This window comes from Ovis canadensis, chromosome 10, assembly GCF_042477335.2.
Source record: "Ovis canadensis isolate MfBH-ARS-UI-01 breed Bighorn chromosome 10, ARS-UI_OviCan_v2, whole genome shotgun sequence".
NCBI classification, from domain to species: domain Eukaryota; kingdom Metazoa; phylum Chordata; class Mammalia; order Artiodactyla; family Bovidae; genus Ovis; species Ovis canadensis.
This window is the reverse complement of record NC_091254.1, coordinates 46261528-46280908: the sequence shown is the minus strand read 5'-3', so window position 1 is coordinate 46280908 and position 19381 is coordinate 46261528. Positions and strand designations below refer to the sequence as shown.

General features: G+C 42.3%; 1 protein-coding gene across 3 annotated transcripts in view; it reads right to left on the bottom strand.

Moving 5' to 3' along the window:
• The window catches only part of FLT3 (fms related receptor tyrosine kinase 3), a 67684-nt gene that overhangs the window by 39714 nt on the left and 8589 nt on the right, over positions 1 to 19381 (bottom strand). For all 3 annotated transcript variants that reach the window (XM_069601667.1, XM_069601666.1, XM_069601668.1), the window contains exons 2-4: positions 12064 to 12182; positions 6490 to 6692; positions 2707 to 2822 (exon numbers count right to left, since the gene is read on the bottom strand). In XM_069601667.1, the coding sequence (XP_069457768.1) occupies positions 2707 to 2822; positions 6490 to 6692; positions 12064 to 12182 (438 nt within the window). The remainder of the gene's footprint in view (positions 1 to 2706; positions 2823 to 6489; positions 6693 to 12063; positions 12183 to 19381) is intronic.

Sequence of the window (19381 nt, the reverse complement as noted above, 5' to 3'; positions counted from 1 at the left end):
TATAAAATCATATCTCATTGTGGTCTTTTTTAAGATAATTTAAAATTTATTTATTTTATTATTTATTTTTGGCCGTGCTGAATCTTGGTTGCTGAGCAGGCTTTTCTCTAGTTTCAGCGAGCGGGGCCCTCTGTCCAGTCGCAGTACGTGGGCTTCTCCTTGCCCTGGCGTCTCTTGTTGCTGAGCACGGGCTCTGGAACCTACAGGCTCCAGTTGCTGTGGCTCCTCAGCTCTAGGGCATAGACTCACTAGTTGCGGTACACAGGCTTAGCTGCTCCAAGACATGTGGGATCGTCTCGGATCAGGGACCAAACCTATGTCTCATTCCTCGGCTAGTGGATTCTTATCCACTGAGCCACCAGGGAAGCCTTTCATTGTGGTCTTAATTTGCATGTCTCAGCTATTAATTTAATATGTTTACTATATAGTGAAATATCTACTCACGTCTTTTACTTTTCTGCTAGTTTTTTTCTTATTGATTTATAGAAGTTCTTTACCTATTATGACTGTTCAATCTTTGTTGATTATGTGAATTGCAAACATCTTTTCCCATTGTATCATAGTTTTTACTGTCTCTTCCTGTAGCTTCTGACCAGTGGTCCCAAGTCTACCCTCTAGAGCAATTTTTTTTTTTAAGTGAAGCTTTGCTTCCATGGGAAAACCTTTCCAATATTTAAAATCATCCTGAGGGTAAGGAAGACCACTGCCATCGAAGATGTTTTTAACTAGTTAGCCCAGGTTTCCTGACTCACATCAGAAGAATTTCCTTTACGTTACACTGCAATCAATCTTCTGCTTTCGTCAAAATATTTCCTTTTCTTTGCTAAACATTCTTAATTCCCTTAGCTTCTCCTAACTTAAGGAATTCCAAGATCTTCACTATCCTGGCGGCTCTGTTTTGTCAATGTTCATCTGCAAAAATGTAGAACTGTAAATAGTAATTTTCCACGAATTTTCTTAACCCAGACATTACATTTTTGCGAATGCTGCCAAGGTTCTGATTTCCTTTTTTAGCAACCATAACATACTGTTGGTTAATACTGAGCTTGTGGTTCGCTAAACCCTTTCCTCTTTTTCATGTTGACTGCTGCCAAGTCTAACCCACCTGATTTTTTTTGAATCCCACCACCCAGCAGCACCGTTAAAAACAGTTGCAACTTACTTGAATGATCGTTGTGCTATTTTTATATTGTAAATCTTTTTCCTTTCATTTGTGCATTGTAAATCTTCAGTTAAAAAAAAGTTGCCCTAAGTATAATAAAGACAGCAGACGCATATTTACTTTATACAAATTCAACACTTGGCAAAAAACTGAGGGAAAGAAATAGCAAAAAAAATCTCTCATTCTCTTCCAACCTGAGGGCTTCCTGTCTCACAGAGTGGAGTGCAGGACTAGGGAGGGGTCAGGAACAAGACTGAAATCAAAGAGCAATGAGAGGTACCTCTTGACTTTTGACCTTCTAGGGCTCTGGTTCTTTACATATCAGAGTAATTGGCGGGCTTTTCAAAACAAATGTTGACCGATTTTGACTTTGCCTGGCTTTTGCCTGACAGGCTGACTTTGGAGCCTAACACCGTGTCCCCAGCCCGGTTCAGATGAGCCTTGTGGGAATCTAAATGGCTCTGCTGTTTGCAGCTCTGACTGCAAGACCCAGGGCAGGGAGGCTGGGAGTGCAGACCTGGCCAAGCTCAGCCTCTGGTCGTTGAGCCCTGCACCGCTATGGGCCGGGATGCACAGGCACTGCACACGCTGCCTGCAAGTCACACCAAAGTGCAGCCAGGGAGCCTGATTTACAGTGGATGAACCAGAGTTTCTGGAGTGCTGCCCTGGCCCCTAAAGGCAGCGGGATCCATGTGAACGCACCACCTCTAGTCCCCGTTTGTCGTGTGGGGTAAAGCAGTTGGGAGGGTTACAAGGCTGTGTCTGCACAACCTCGAGGCCTGGCAGAACTTGGTGGAGAGAAGGAGAAGCCAGAAGACATGCCAGAAGTGGTTTTGCCAACAGCACAGCTGTGTCCCCGTCCTCCCCCGGCCCCCCAACACCCCGGGTGAGAACCTCTGCCTTGCTCCTGATGGTCCGCATAGCAATGGGAGCATTGCAAGGAACACAGCAGCCACCAGCTTCGTATGGTTATTAAAGTCAACTTTCAATTGATTAAGATTAAATAAAGTGACAACTTTGATGCCCAGTCACACTGGCAATATTTCAAATGTTCAAATGTTCATATATTCAAATGTTCACCAGCCACCTGTGTCCTTGCTGGACAGAGCAGACACAGACATTCTCATTGCCTAAGCTCATGCAATCCTGTGAGATATGTCTGTGTAACCCCATTTTACAGATCAGAACACTGAGGCTCAGAGAAGATGCCGTGGCCTGCCCAAAGCAGTCACATCAGATCCAGAATAAGGACTCGGGTCTGCTGACTCTAAGGTCAAAATGCTTTCCACTTCTTCCCTGTCATCCGTCTGTCAGTGAAAAAAAATGGGCAGCCCTAAAATAGAGGTTCTGAAGAGTGCTCACTCTCAGTCTGTGGGTCACAGCAGAGTCTCAATAGGTGATGGGGGAGGTTGAACTGAGTTCAATTAATTCAGCCAGATGTCTAGGGAAACCTGGTTAAACTGTCTGGGGCACCTGGTAAGAGCTCTTAGATTCCAACCACCCCTTTAGAATATTGAGAAAACCTAGGAGCAAATGGCACTTACTTCTTATACTCACTGTAAACAATACTGTGTAATTGGTAGCTGCACTCTGAATCAAAAGTCGGTATTCTCCAGCTTGGGTTTCTGTCATTTTCAAAATGACCATGGAAAAAACTCCTCTGAAACACAAGAAAGAGAACTGGTTAATCTGGAAAACGTGTGAAACAAAAACCATCAAATTTCACACTGAGTCAGAAGGCAGCTGGGCAGCTCTGGTTCATCTCCGTGGAGAACAAAGCCCCTGTCCTGCGCCCGACACCCAGCTTGGGCCTTGTTAGTTTGACCTTGACCTTGATCCGGTCCCTCCCTGCGGAGTGAGTGCCTTCACCTCATGCTACCCAAGCCCCTTGGAGGAAAAACTCCTGCCAAAACCACATAGACTTGGTGGGATGCCTTCCTTGGTATCAGGGCAGCATTCCTGCCAACGATAAAGCATCCTCCGAAGGCTTGTCTGCCAGCCACCTGGTCACATGCCTTGGTGCCCCGTTTGCAGAACCACATGACGGAACAAGCAAGATGTGCTGAGACTAAGAATAGTTCGTTTTGTGCCCTATCCCTTCAGGGGGAAGAATTCAAGTAAAATCAGACACAAAGCATTTTCCTATGAGATAATAATCACACTGATACATCACATAGATACAAGGAGAGAGATGTCTCAATGTGAGTATTTCTAAGTCTTCAGATACTTGGTAAAGATCAGTCTGGCTAGGGGCCTTCGTTTCCCAGGGGGCACTAGTGGTGAAGAACCTGCAGGCCAATGCAGAGGATGTAAGAGATGTGGGTTCAATCCCTGGGTCAGGAAGATCCCCTGGAGGAGGGCATGGCAACCCACTCCAGTATTCTTACCTGAAGAATCCCATGGACGGAGGAGCCTGGAGGGCTACAGTCTATAGGGTCACAAAGAGTCGGACACGACTTAGCAACCAAACAACGACAAATATGTATTTTTTGCTCATGCAGGTGTTTTGACGTGCTTTCTTTCTCTGAACTCTTCACATTCCTAGTATCATGTGTGAACTCTTGGGGATCTCATACAAAACTCTGAGATGGTTATCAGATCTGAGTCTAAGAGCAGATTTAATTTCTGTGTGAGTGTGTGTGTGTGTGTGTGTGCACGTGTGCTCAGTTGTGTCTTGACTCTTTGTAACCCCATGGACTGTAGCCCACCAGGCTCCTTTGTCCATGGGATTCTCCCGGCAAGAATACTGGAGTGGGTTGCCATTGCCTTCTCCAGGGGATCTTCCCAACCCAGGGATCGAACCCGTGTCTCTTGTGTCTCCTGTATTGGCAGGCCGATTCTTTACCACTGTACCACCTGGGAAGCCCTTAATTTCTGTAACTCTTTGCTATGGAGAAGTTGCTAAAAATGTCTTGGTACTAGGTTAACTAACCCACAAAAGACCTATGACTTTGGCTGCCTGACCTACAACAAAAAAAGGCACTCTTTCAGCAGAGTAAAAAGAACCCTAATTTTTTAATTTTTCTTTTTGGTCTCACTCCAAGAGCTGTTGTGGCATTTTATATATGCATATCTATATATCTATATACCTATATACATATAATATATATGTATATATATTAGTCTCTAAGAAGAGATTTCATTTTGTTTTACTGGAATTCTATGGTGTGTGGAAAAAATGATCATTTACATGCTTTCTAGCATACACAGAGTGATAACATCATGTGGTATTAGATTTTAATGAAATTATTGGAACATTTCTTTAAGGCAAAATTCTTAATAACAGAGTGCTTTGCTTTAACCCCAAGGTAAACGTAAGCAAAAAAAGAGAAGTGAGTAATATGGCCTCAAAAGAGGAAAGGAAAATGAATGTGCTCTAAGGTTTAGAACCAGACTTCAGAATTATAGCTACTGGCCTGAAAACTACTCCAATGTTGGTCTGACCTTGTACAAACAAATTCGAATCCTTGGTACAAGCCAATCATGGGTGTTCTCCCGTGTCCCAGGTAGGTGGCATGGAGCCCTCTTTGAGTCATTGAGGGGCCGTTTTCTGCATTGCTTCTAGAAAGACAATGCCTCTGCTAGTTTGGGATGCCAGAACAACCCAAGAATTAGAGAATAAAGCATTGTAGAATTAGTAAGTGGGCATTCAAATGGCCCGTGCCACCTGCTTCCTACCCTCCCTGGTCATGGACAGCAGGGGGCTGCAGTCAGCACAGGGTTAGAGTCAGGGCTTTGCTGTCAATCTAAGACGTGTTTCTGGATCCTGACACCAATGCTCGCCACACAGAGGTCAATTTCTAATGTTTCATGATATCACACATTGCAATTCTGCTCATCATACTGGAAAACAAAACAGGTAAACAATTCCCAGAAAGAAGCTTCTCACTACTTTAACTAGTCAGCTCCTTGCTACTTTAACCAGAATGGAAGAGAAATTTTCTAATTTTTTATCTTTAAGACAAATGAAAACAAAACCCGTTGGAATTCCCTGATGGTCCAGTGGTTTATACTTTGCCTGCCGATGCAGGGGATTTGGGTTTGATCCCTGGCCTGGGAAGAATCTACATTCTGTGAGGCAACCAAGCCCATGCTCCACAACTACTGAGCCTGCACTCTAGAGCCTGTGTGATCCAGCAAGAGAAGCCACTGCAATGAGAGGCCCTTGCACTACAGTGAGAGAGAAGCCCCCACTCGCTGCAACTAGAGAAAGTCCACACATAGCCATGAAGATCCAGTGGAGCCAAAAATAAAATACATAAATAAAATTTTTTGAAAACAGCCACCTTTAAAATCCTTTTCACTATTTGTTTTACATTTTGTCAGCTATCACTGCGTTCTTAGGCCCTGGCTGCTCAGAATCTCAGTCATGTCCAACCCCATGGACTATGGCCTACCAGCTTCCTCTGTCCATGGGATTTCCCAGGGAAGAATACTGGAGTGGGTTGCCATTTCCTCCTCCAAGGGATCTTTCCAACCCAGGGATAGAACCTGCATCTCCTATGTCTCCTGCATTGGCAGGTGGATTCTTTACCACTAGCATCACCTGGGAAGCCCTTCTTAGGCCCTGCTGCTGCCGCTGCTAAGTCACTTCAGTAGTGTCCGACTCTGTGTGATCCCATAGACAGCAGCCCACCAGGCTCCCCCGTCCCTGGGATTCTCCAGGCAAGAACACTGGAGTGGGTTGCCATTTCCTTCTCCAATGCATGAAAGTGAAAAGTGAAAGGGAAGTCGCTCAGTCGTGTCTGACTCTTCACGACCCCATGGACTGCAGCCTACCAGGCTCCTCCGTCCATGGGATTTTCCAGGCAAGAGTACTGGAGTGGGGTGCCGTCACCTTCTCTGTTTTAGGCCCTAAATATACCATATATGTCTATATAACTTTTTAAATTAATAGACTTTATTTTTTAGTACAATTTTACATTTATGGGAAAACAGCATAAACACAGAGATCCTGAACACATCCTTCCCCATCCGCCCCACCACCCCCAAGTTTTCCTGTTACTAACATCTTGCATACATGTGGTGTATTTGCTACAAATGATGAACCAATACTGATATTAACTTAAGTCCGTAGTTTACATTAGGACTCACTTTTTGTGTTGTTTACCCTGTGCATTTTGACTGCTACAAAATGTCATGAATCCATGACTTAACTAATTTTTTGGTTCACTTTATTTCACTGGAGATAAGAGTTACAATGGACGTCTACAGCAGTTTGAAAAGAAACTCCAAATGAAGCAAGAATGTCTTTTTTTTTTAATGGGAAGAAAGTATTCCTTCAAAAATCCTTGTGGTTACACATTGCCGCCCTGGTTCCCACTTACCTGTTTTGTAAATCGAAGTGTGGCTGGCAGTTTAGGTAGCTGTGTTTAAAGACCCAGAGACAGGAAGTGTTCCCTGGGGCGGAGACCAGCACTTGCAGTGTGATGGATGCAGCCACGTCCACCTGCACCGTGGCCGCTTCGTAGATGGTCTCTGCGCCCTCAGGCCTCAAGGCACATGCCAGGTCTTCCCGGGATTCTGATGCCTACGCCATCGATGAAACAACGTGAATTTACTACAGGGGCAGGTTTAATAACTCTTCCTTTTAGCTGGAAACTTTACCAGATACATACATGTGGAAATCCTGCATACAACATGTGAGCGCATCATAACCCAAGGAGGACATGCCACTGACTAAAGTTCATATCATTTATAATTCTCTAAGGAAAAGACAATTTTAGGCTGCATTTCTAAAAATGCTTTATAGACTGTTATAGGTTGAATTGTGCTACCCCCAAATTCAGAAAAGGGCGGCAGAGGATGAGATGTTTGGATAGCACCACCGACTCAATGAACATGAGTTTGACCATGCTCCAGGAGGTGATGAAGGACAGGGGAGCCTGGTGTGCTGCAGTCCATGGGGTCACAAAGAGTTAGACACAACTGAGCCACTGAACAACAACAACAGGAAGAAATAGCAAAACAAAGTGAAATGTGATGTGCCTGATAAACACAAGTGCACAAGTTCGGAAGGTGCATTTAAGGGCTCTGGACCTTCAGAGCAGGGAGAAGTGACTTCCAGGTGGGGACAGTAGGGGTGGAGATGCTCCACTGGAGTGCAGCAACTGAGCTGGATATTAAAAGATGGGCTCAGAATAAAGTAAAGCAAGAACAACAACAACAAAACCCTGACATGCCAGAAGAAAATATGTGCGATGCATATGACAAATAAAGTGCTAATACCCCTAATATGTAAAGAATTTTTTTAACACTGAGAGACACAGAAGCAAAAACACGATAGAAAAAAGGGAAAAAGAAATAAATAGACAATTCACAAAAACATTATAAAGAATGGCTCTTGAACACATGAGAAAATGTTTAAATTCACATATGATCAGAAAAACTCAAACAACATTGAGATAGCACTTATCTATCACACTAGCAAAATTTTGTTGGTGAGGCTATAAGGAAATATCCACTCTCATACGTTGCTGGAGAAAGACAAACTGGTGCACCCTTCTGGGGCGGCGTCTGGAATTCACCAACACCTAATAGAACTATTATGCACTTCACCCTCTCAGCCAGCAATCCCATTTTGAAGACTGTACGTCCAACAACTGATTGAACATCATTTATAATTGCAAAATATTAGAAACCACCTAAGTGCTTGCACATAGGGAAGCACTTAAGCGCTCATACACAGCAGAGTGATGGAATAAATTGTGGTCCATCCACACAATCGAGGACACGCAGTTATAGAGAAGGATGAGGACAAGCTCCATGAACTGATTTGCACTGATTTCCTGGACAGATGCTAAGTGAAGAAAGCTGGGTTCAAAATGTTTCTACTTTCAGTTACACTATCCTTTGGGTAACAAGGAAGGCGACTAAGACAATACACATGTATCTGCTCATTTGTGCACAAGAAATACAGGACTAACATAAAAAACTTAAGGGACAGGCTCAGTACAGGAGATAGATGCGGAAAGGAGGAAACTTGGAAGTAGGGATGAAGAAGGCACGACACTTCTCTGAGTATGTCTTTTATCACATAGCTTTAGCTTTCAGGACCATAATCACGTTTCAGATACTCACAAAATAAATCATTAACATCAACCAGGATATGGGGGAACTCAAAATGGAATGCAAACCAAGTGAACTTAACTGCATCACAAATAACTAACATAATCAGAGTGAAGGGATTGGGAAAGAAAGGAACAAACCTAAGTAACTTGGGAAAAGAATGCTTTGGATGGTATGAGGTTAAAGACAAAAAGAACTGCACACAAGTACTGTATTCCCAGGGGCTTCCCAGGGTTGGGCTAGTGGTAAAGAACCTGCCTGCCAATGCAGGAGACGTTAGAGACATGGGTTCAATCCCCGGGTCAGGAAGATCCCCTGGAAAAGAGCATGGCAACCCACTCCAATATTCTTGCCTGGAGCACCTCATGGACAGAGAAGCCTGGCGGGCTACAGTCCATAGCGTCGCTAAGAGTTGGACACGACTGAAGAGACTTAGCACACACGCACTGTATTCTAGTTGGTAAATCTTTTTCTCACTGGGATGTGGGTTAGCAATTCTGACACACCAGCACGTGTATGCTAAGTCGCCTCAGTCATGTCCGACTCTTTGCGACCCTGGGGACTGTAGTCCACCAGGCTACAGACTCGGTCCACAGGATTCTCCAGGCAAGAATACTAGAGTGGGCTGCCATTTACACCAGAAATGAATATTATTATTGAATGATAATAAAGTAGATTATTTCAGATAATGAAAGCCAGGGGTCTTACTGTCAGAGAGAGAAGTACAACTGAGGCAAGAGAGAAAGGTAGAATGAACCCTTTGGTGCTGAATTGAATTCACAGTTATCAGCATGCATTCATGGTGATACATAGATAGAGATGATAAAGAGATAAATATAGTCTGTATAGATGGAGGGTGCAGGTAGTATACAAGCATATATAGCCTACCTCTGTCTGCCAAGAAGACCCAGAAGCAACAATGCTCAGGAGCAATGAGCACACTCAGCTCTCAGATCTTGGTTTCTAAATACTATTCTCCATGAACCAAATGCTTCTTGGAGAAGTGGTTAGTTCCAGGGCCAGCAAAGGAAAAATACAAGATGAGTCTGAACTATGCTGTAGTGCCAAAAAGTAAGGGTGTGCTTCAAAAATTATGGGGACATGTTGAAAAGACACAGGAACCAAGCTGAAGTAGCTCCCAGTGACCAAAGCTGGAAACATCGGAGCCACAAAATAAAGGGTTAGTTTGGGGCTATAATCCATACAATAAAATAAGTATCTATAAGACTAGACTGATTAAATAAATAACATGGAGAGGAAAAAAACAACAACAACAACAAAAAATAACATGGAGAGAAGACACAGCTCTTCCTCACAGAAGAATTCCAGTTAGGAACAAGTTAGGGAATTGTTCCCTAATTCCAGTTAGGGAACAAGGGGGCAAAGAAGCTCATCATTAGGAAAACTTCACAGTAATAATGGTTATAGGCAAGATCCACCAGTGGATGCTAAAATCAGTGGGTGAAAAACAGAGAAGAAACAGAATATTTGTATCTCCCCACAATCCTTTTTAACTACAAAGGAAAAATAGTAGCCTTGTAGGGGAGAAACTCAGGACACACCAACTTAATCTTCAAACAGAAATGATAATGATGGGAAATCTCAGATTTGAAATAACAATTAAGTGAATTGTGGAAACAGTAAAATAATCCTATTTTGATTCCAGGCTATACTGTGATACAGCTCAGGATGGAGTTGCTTATTTATTAGAGCTGCCTTGGCCAGCTTAGTCAACTAAAGAGTGCTTGGTTCTTCAAAAAACCTGTGAACTATGAGTTTTAGAAAGATGTCTCATCTGAGAACCGTGAACTATGGAAGAAATCAAAACTGCTTTTGAGAAAAGCCACTGACACCCTAATAATCCATCTCACATCAAAATAGGAAAATACCCAGAAGGAGCGGCTTCAGCTTTAGGAAGGCGAAAGTTCAGTTTTGCCATGGTTAGGATGGTTGCTTGATGTGGTTTAGGAACTACTAGGTCTTAATACAATCCTGAATATTGCATAAGAATACAATTTATTCTACATAAAAAAGATAATACAGAGCTTAATACTAGGAACCAAGACCAATCATCATGGATTTTTTTTTTAAAGATCGTGATTTATAAGACAGCACTTAAATGTGTGCAGCTATTTTCTCACATTGAAAAGACACTAAAAGTTTAAAACATCACAGCAAATAATAGTAAAATTTTTTCTTGTCTGCACTAAAATATCATGTACGCCAAATGTCTTAATTATTAACAAGCCAATGTGTTAATGACACCAACATCTGTTAAAAATTTAAACCCAAATAAGTAAGTAAATAAACAAACAAACTACGCTTCCATGTTATATGTACTCTATAAAAGAAAACAGAGTAACTATAGCTTTGTATGAATCCTGAACTGGATAAAAACCATAGAATTGGTTAATTTATGTTCACATTTTATTGTATATAGACTTCTAATATTTTCAGTTTCTTGATCATTTAAGCTTCCTTCATTTGAGTAAACACCTAGGCTATGTTAGCTGAGTAGCATTAAGAAGAGTAATGAAAAACAAGGGTGGAACTTGAAGGAGTCAGAGCCAGTTTATGGAGTGATATGCACGTCGGTTGAAGTCATGAGAAGACCAAGCCAGGCTGTAAAGAATGTAGCTATGCTTCAAGAAGAATAGTCTAGGGGCCTCCCTGGTGGCTCAGGGGTACAGAATCCACCTACCAAAGCAGGGGACACGGGTTCGATCCCTGGGTGGGGAAGATCCCACATGCCATGGGACAACTAAGCCTGTGTGCCACAACTGCTGAAGCCCGCACGTCCTAAAGCCTGTGTTCACAAGGGAAGCCTGAGCATACCATCTAGAGTAGCCCCAGATCTCTGCAACCAGAGAAAGTACATGCAAAGCAACAGAGACTCGGTGCAGCCCAAAATTAATTAAGAAAGAGAAAAAAAAAAAGAAGTCCAGCAGCCCTATCTGAGCTGAACTGTAGAAGGAAGAAGCCACTTACAATATTATTGTGACTATGAGGGCTGGAATTAGGGAAGTGGCAGGGAGACTGGACGGAGGAGCATGGTGGGCTGCAGTCCGCATGGCGGTTGCTAAGAGTTGGACATGACTGAGCGACTTCACTTTCACTTTTCACTTTCATGCATTGGAGAAGGAAATGGCAACCCACTCCAGTGTTCTTGCCTGGAGAATCCCAGGGACGGGGGAGCCTGGTGGGCTGCCGTCTCTGGGGTCACACAGAGTTGGACACGACTGAAGCGACTTAGCAGCAGCAGGGAGACTGGAGAATATGAGGTGGTTAAATAAGAACTAGGAAAGAAAGGAAATTGATAAGACTTGGTAACTGACCAAATGTGAGGGCAGAGAAAGGAAGCAGTCCACAGTGAGGCTGAGCTTTCAAGCTTAGGATCTAGATGGGGCTGTAAACAGAAATCCATTAAAGCAAGATGTTTGGGGAAATAGAAATGAAGTAAATTATATAGGTGGGTCTTAATGAGCAAATGGAAAAAATCTATTTATGTAAACCCAGGAGGCAGTTGGAAATTTAGAGATTCAGGGCTTGAGAGAGAAGCCTGGCTTTATTTTAAGGAGAAAAGGAAATCTTTGTTTCTTATTCATTCTGAGTATCACTGTCCTTCCAAAATCTAAGCCCGAAGAGAATGTGACTCTTGTTAGGATGGAGTCCCAGGTAACAATGAGGAGAGATGCTCATCAATACCCCATATGAGTGCATAGTTACTTAAATACGTAAAAAGAAAAGCTCATAAGCCATAGCAGGTCTCAATAGCTTACAAAATATGGTCTCCAGAGAAAATAGCTAAAATTGTCATTTTACTATTACTTTACCATGGGATTCGAAGATGATGCCCCCGCTGATGAATCATTGTTTCCATGGTTGATTAAAACACACTTGATCTCAGGCAGATCTTGATTTGTAATAGTCTGGAATATCATTGCGGAAAAAACTGTGAAAGCAAACAAAGGCAGTGATGTTGGTACATGCACACCTTAAAAAGAAAATATGTATTCATCTTATAATAAAACAAAATGTAATCAAGGGAAAGTGGCCAACAGGAAAGCATGCAGGAAGTATAATTTCACAAAAGGCAAGTCTTACTATAAATCTTGAGCAGAGGTCCTTACAGCAGTGTTTTCCAAGGGAACATTCTTGGGTGATGGAAATATTCCTTATCTGTGCTGTTCAACAGGGTGGTCTTTAGCTGCATTTAGCATCAAGCATTTGAAGTGAGGCTAGTGCAGCTGAGGACTGGTTATTTGTATACCAGCCATTTTTTTCTTCTTTATGGTTTCCTGGTGCATATACAAGTTACGTTTATGGTACAGTGTAGCCTTTTAAGCGTGCAACAGCATTATACCTAAGAATACAAGGTGTATACCTTAACTAAAACATACTTTCTTGCTAAAAAATGCTAACCATCATCTGAGCCTTCAGTGAATTGTAGTAGTAACATCAAAGATCACTGATCAAAGATCACCAAAACAACTATGATAATTGTGAAAACATTTGAAATATTGTGAGAATTACCAAAACATGACATAGAGATACAAAACGTGCAAATGCTGTTTTATCATCACATAATTTTGAATTTCCCACTTTTCTTCTTGTAGCTGATTTCTGTGATCAGAAACATCCTGGAGAATGTTCCAAGTGAGCTTGAGAAGACTGTATATTCACTGCTGTTAGATGGAATGTTCTGTAAATGTCTGTTAGGTCCGATGTTTCCTTATTGATTCCATGTCTAGATGATCTATCCTTTGTTGAAACTGGGGTACTGAAGTCCCTTTGTGTTATTGCATTGTTATTTCTCCCTTCAGGTCTGTTAGCATTTGCTTATTTGCTTAATTTCTTTAGGTGCTCCCATGTCAGGTGCATAAATATTTACACATGTCATATCCTCTATGGGGTGACCCTTTCTTTCATTGACCCTTTTTACCTCTTATGACAGTCTTTGGCTAAAGTCTATTTTGTCTGATGTAAGTATAGATGTCTCCACTTTTGGTTTCCATGAGCATGCAGTATCGTTTTCCATCCCTTTACTTTTAGTCTGCGTGTGTCTTTAAAACTGATTAGGAACTTCCCGGGTGGCCCAGTGGTTAAGAATCCACCAGCCAACACAGGGGACACAGGTTTGGTCGCTGGTTTGGGCAGATCCCACGTGCCTTGGAGCAACTAAGCCTGCTAGCCCCACCACTGAAGCCAGTGCACTCTGGAGTCCACGTACCACAACTACTGAGCCCATGCACCACAACCAGAGTCCATGCACTGCAGTGAAAGAGATCCTGCATGCTGCAACTAAGACCCAACACAGCCAAATTAATAAAATCAATAAGTATTCTGTAAAAAATTGTTGAAGGACAGTTTGCCAGGTATTCTTAGAGGTTAGCTGTTTTTTTTCTTTTAGTATTTCAAATATATAATGCCATTTCTTTCTGGCCTACAAAGTCTCTGTGGAAAAATCTGCTGACAGTACTACAGAGGGTCCGCTGTTTCTCTTCTTGCTGCCTTTAGGATTTTCTCCTTGTCTTTAGTTTCTGACAGTGTATCTATAATGTGTCTCAGCAGGTCTCTTTACATTCATCTTATCTGGAAGTCTCTGGACTTCTTGGACCTGGATGTCTGTTGCTTTTCCCCAGATGAGGGGATTTCTCAGCCATTATCTCTTTGAATAAATGTTGTGCCCTTTCTCTTTCTCTTCATCTTTTGGGACACCTATAATATGACTATTAGTTTAGTTTGATGTTATCTGTTAAGTCCCTTAAACTGTCTTCACTCTTTTCTTTTTTCCCTTATTGCTCCTCTGATTGGATGAATTCCACTATATCTAGTTGGCTGGTGAACTTCTTTTCCGAATTTTTCAGTTATTGTATTCTTCTTAACCTTTCTCTGTGGAAATTCTCACTTTATTCATGTATTGTTCTCAGGCAGCATCAGTGAGCATCTTTATGACTGTTAGTTTGAATCTTTTTTAAAAAAACAACTATTTATTTATTTATTTATTTTTGGCTGCGCTGGGTCTTCTTCGCTGCCTGTGGGCTTTGTCTTGTTGCAGAGAGTGGGGGCTACTCCCTAGTCAAGGTTATCAGACTTCTCATTGCCATGGCTTCTCTTGTTGGATCACACAGGCTCTAGAGTGTGGGCTCAGTACTTGTGACATGTGGGCTCGGTTGCCTTACAGCATGTGGAATCTTCCCGAACAAGGAATGGAACCCACACCCTCTGCTTTGGCAAGGGGATTCTTAACCAGTGGACCACCAGGGAAGTCCTATTTTGAACTCTTTACAGGTAAATCACTTATCTCCATTTCACTAAGGTTTGTTTCTGGAGTTTTATCTTATTCTTTTGTTTGAAACACACTCCTTTCTTTCTTCTTCTTTGCTTATCTCTGTTGGTTTCTGTGGATTAGATAAAACAGCCAGTCTTCACAGAATAGCCTCTCGTAGAAGAAATCTTATCCTTCCACCCAGGCTTAGTTCTTGGTTCAGTTCAGTTCAGTTCAGTTGCTCAGTTGTGTCTGACTATTTGCGACCCCATGAATCGCAGCACACCAGGCCTCTCTGTCCCATCACCAACTCCCGGAGTTTACCCAAACTCATGTCCATCGAGTCGGTGATGCCATCCAGCCATCTCATCCTCTGTGGTCCCCTTCTCCTCCTGCCCCCAATCCTTCCCAGCATCAGAGTCTTTTCCAATGAGTCAACTCGTCACATGAGGCGGCCAAAGTACTGGAGTTTCAGCCTCAGCATCAGTCCTTCCAATGAATATCCAGAACTGGTCTCCTTTAGGATGGACTGGTTGGACTTCCTTGCAGTCCAAGGGACTCTCAAGAGTCTTCTTCAACAACACAGTTCAAAAGCATCAATTCTTTGGTGCTCAGCTTTCTTCACAATCCAACTCTCACATGACCACTGGAAAAACCATAGCCTTGACTAGATGGACCTTTGTTGGCAAAGTAATGTCTGCTTTTCAATATGCTGTCTAGGTTGATCATAGCTTTCCTTCCAAGGAGTAATCGTCTTTTAATTTCATGGCTGCAATCACCATCTGCAGTGATTTTGGAGCCCCCAAATATAAAGTCTGACACTGTTTCCACTGTTTCCCCATCTATTTCCCATGAAGTGATGTGACCAGATGCCATGATCTTTGTTTTCTGAATGTTGAGCTTTAAGCCAACTTTTCACTGTCCTCTTTCACTTTCATCAGGAGGCTTTTTAGTTCCTCTTCACTTTCTGCCATAAGGGTGGTGTCATCTGCATATCTGAGCTTATTGATATTTCTCTCCTCAATCTTGATTCCAGCTTGTGCTTCTTCCAGTCCAGTGTTTCTCATGATGTACTCTGCATATAAGTTAAATAAGCAGGGTGACAATATACAGCCTTGACATACTCCTTTTCCTATTTGGACCCAGTCTGTTGTACCATATCTAATTCTAACTGTTGCTTCCTGACCTGCATATAGGTTTCTCAAGAGGCAGGTCAGGTGGTCTGGTATCCCCATCTCTTTCAGAATTTTCCACAGTTTATTGTGATCCACACAGTCAACGGCTTTGGCATAGTCAATAAAGCAGAAATAGATGTTTTTCTGGAACTCTCTTGCTTTTTCCATGATCCAGCGGATGTTGGCAATTTGATCTCTGGTTCCTCTGCCTTTGCTAAAACCAGCTTGAACATCTGGAAGTTCACGGTTCACATATTGCTGAAGCCTGGCTTGGAGAATTTTGAGCATTACTTTACTAGCATGTGAGATGAGTGCAATTGTGCGGTAGTTTGAGCATTCTTTGGCATTGCCTTTCTTTGAGATTGGAATGAAAACTGACCTTTTCCAGTCCTGTGGCCACTGCTGAGTTTTCCAAATTTGCTGGCATATTGAGTGCAGCACTTTCACAGCATCATCTTTTAGGATTTGAAATAGCTCAACTGGAATTCCATCACCTCCACTAGCTTTGTTCGTAATGATGCTTTCTAAGGCCCACTTGACTTCACATTCTAGGATGTCTGACTGTAGGTGAATGATCACACCATTGTGATTATCTGGATTGTGAAGCTCTTTTTTTGTACAGTTCTTCTGTGTATTCTTGCCACCTCTCTTAATATCTTCTGCTTCTGTTAGGTCATACCATTTCTGTCCTTTATCGAGCCCATCTTTGCATGAAATGTTCCCTTGGGATCTGTAATTTTCTTGACGAGATCTCTAGTCTTTCCCATTCTGTTGTTTTCTTCTATTTCTTTGCATTGATCACTGAGGAAGACTTTCTTATCTCTCCTTGCTATTCTTTGGAACTCTGCATTCAGATGCTTATATCTTTCCTTTTCTCCTTTGTTTTTCATGTCTTTTCTTTTCATAGGTATTTGTAAGGCCTCCTCAGACAGCCATTTTGCTTTTTTGCATTTCTTTTCCATGGGGTGGTCTTGATCCTTGTCTCCTGTACAATGTCACAAACCTCCGTTCATAGTTCATCAGGCACTCTGTCTATCAGATCTAGTCCCTTAAATCTATTTCTCACTTCCACTGTATAATCATAAGGGATTTGATTTAGGTCATACCTGAATGGTCTAGTGGTTTTCCCTACTTTCTTCAATTTAAGTCTGAATTTGCCAATAAGGAGTTCTTGGTAGTTTCATAAATTACCTTTTTTGTGCTTATTGGCTCCCAGTAGTAAGGATGTGTCATGATTTGCCAGTGTCCTAAAGGGGAGGAGATTTTATTTTCTTGGGCTCCAAAATCACTGGTTACAGTGACTGCAGCTACGAAATTAAAAGGCAATAGCTCCTTGGATGCTATGACAAATCTAGACAGCATGTTAAAAAGCAGAGACATCATTTTGCCGACAGAGGTCCATATAGTCAAAGCCATGGTTTTCCCTGTAGTCGTGTATGGACGTGAAAGCTGGACCATAAAAAGGGCTGAGTGCTGAAGAATTGATGTTTTTGAATTGTGGTACTGGCAAAGACTCTTGAGAGTCCCTTGGACCCCAGGGAGATCAAACCAGTCCATCCTAAAGGAAATCAACCCTAACTATTCACTGGAAGGACTGATGCTGAAGCTGAAGATCCAGTACTTTGGCCATCTGATACGAAGAACTCACTGGAAAAGACCCTGATGCTGGGAAAGACTGAGGGCAGGAGGAGAAAGGGCTGACAGGATGAGATGGTTGGATGGCATCACTGCCTCAATGGACATGAGTGTGAGTAATCTCTGGGAAACAGTGAAGGACAGGAAAGCCTGGTGTGCTATAGTCCAAGGGGTCTCAGAGTCAGACACAACTTAGCGACCAAAAGACAACAACAACAGAGGGAAGATCTCAGTTAGTACCTAGATGCACAGTGAAGCTGGACTCTCAGGCAGTGGCTTTTAAAATACACAAGCAGACCTCTTTCAGGGAAAGAATGGGAGCCAGTGTTTCTGTCTGCTTTCTCTGCACTGAGCCCTGAAGGACAGTCAGTTAATAACTGTTTCTTTGTTCACTACAGATCAGTGGGACCCACAAATGCAAGTCCCGCTGGCCACCAGATCAAGGAATGTGTCCTCTGGGTGGCAGTCACAAAGGCTACGGTTTTAGATACATGTACAACCTCCTTTCAGAGAGATACCAAAGGGGAAATGCGTAAATGGTGCATCCAGCCTCGCCAGGCTCAGGCAGAATTGCAGTCCCCTCCTAGATGTATGTTAAATTAGGTTGAAAACAGACCTCTTTAAAACCCATCAAAAATGGGCAGAAGACCTAAATAGGCATTTCTCCAAAGAAGACATAAGAGATGGTCAATAGGCACATGAAAACATGCTCAACATCGCTAATTATTAGAGAAATGCAAATCAAAATTTCACTGAAGTATCATCTCACACCAATCAGAATGGCCACAATCAAAAAGTCTACATATAATAAATGCTGGAGCGGGTATGGAGAAAAGGGGACCCCTCTACACTGTTGGTGGGAATGTAAATCGGTACAGCCACCATGGAGAACAGTATGGAGGTTAGTTAAAAAAATAAAAATAGAGGGAATGCTCTGGTGGTCCAGGGGTTAGGACTCCATGCTTCCACTGTCGGGAGCCTGGGTTTGATCCCTGGTTGGAGGACTAAGATTCTGCAAGCTGCAGGGAATGGCCAAAAACAAAAACCAGAGTGACCATATGATCCTGCAAATCCTACTCCTGGGCATATATCTGGACAAAATGATAATTCAAAAAGATACATTCACCCTAATGTTCATAGCAGCACTACTTACAATAGCCAAGACACATAAGCAACCTAAATGCCCATCGACAGAGAAACGGGTAAAGATGAGGTATACATGTACGATGGAATATCACTCAGCCATAAAAGAGAATGAAATAATGCCATTTGCAGCAACATGGATGGACCTAGTGATTATCATACTAAGTGAAGTATGAGACAGAGGGAGACAAATATCACACGGTATCACTTACATGTGGAATCTAAAAAATGGTACAAATGAACTTACAAAACAAACAGATTCAGACATAGAAAACAAACTATCGTTACCAAAGGTGAAGGCTGGGGTAGGGACAAATTAGGAGCTTGGGATTAACAGATACACACTACTATATATAAAGGAGAAAAACAACAAGGCTCTATTGTATAGTGGAGGGAACTATATTCATTGTCTTATAATAAACTGTAGTGGAAAAAATCTGAAAAACAATATGTATATACACATATGTATAACTGAATTGCTTTGCTGTTCACTAGAAACTACTACAGCATTGTAAACCAACTATACTTCAATAAAAGTTTTTTTGTTTGTTGTTTTGAAATAGGCCTCTTTAAGGAAAAGACTGGGAGAAGGCTATTTCTGTCTGTTGCCTCAGCACTGAGCCTGGGGGTATAGTCACAATGAGTCTTTGCAAACCCTTTACAAACTGTTTCTTTGTTTGCTGGGGTCTCTTGGACACAGTCCCATTGGCTTTCAGAGTCAGGTGTTTCAGGAGCCGGTTACCTGCTGTGATAACCCCGAACTTCAGCAAGTCATTTGACCTCTTTGGGTCCCACTTTCCTCATTTGGTAAAAGAGGGCAGTAGACCCATGTGGTATAATAAATATACTTGGCCTTAGATCAAAAGGTATTTGGTCTTTCCCAGCACCATGCATGCGAGCTCAGTTGTGTCTGACTCTTTGTGACCCCAT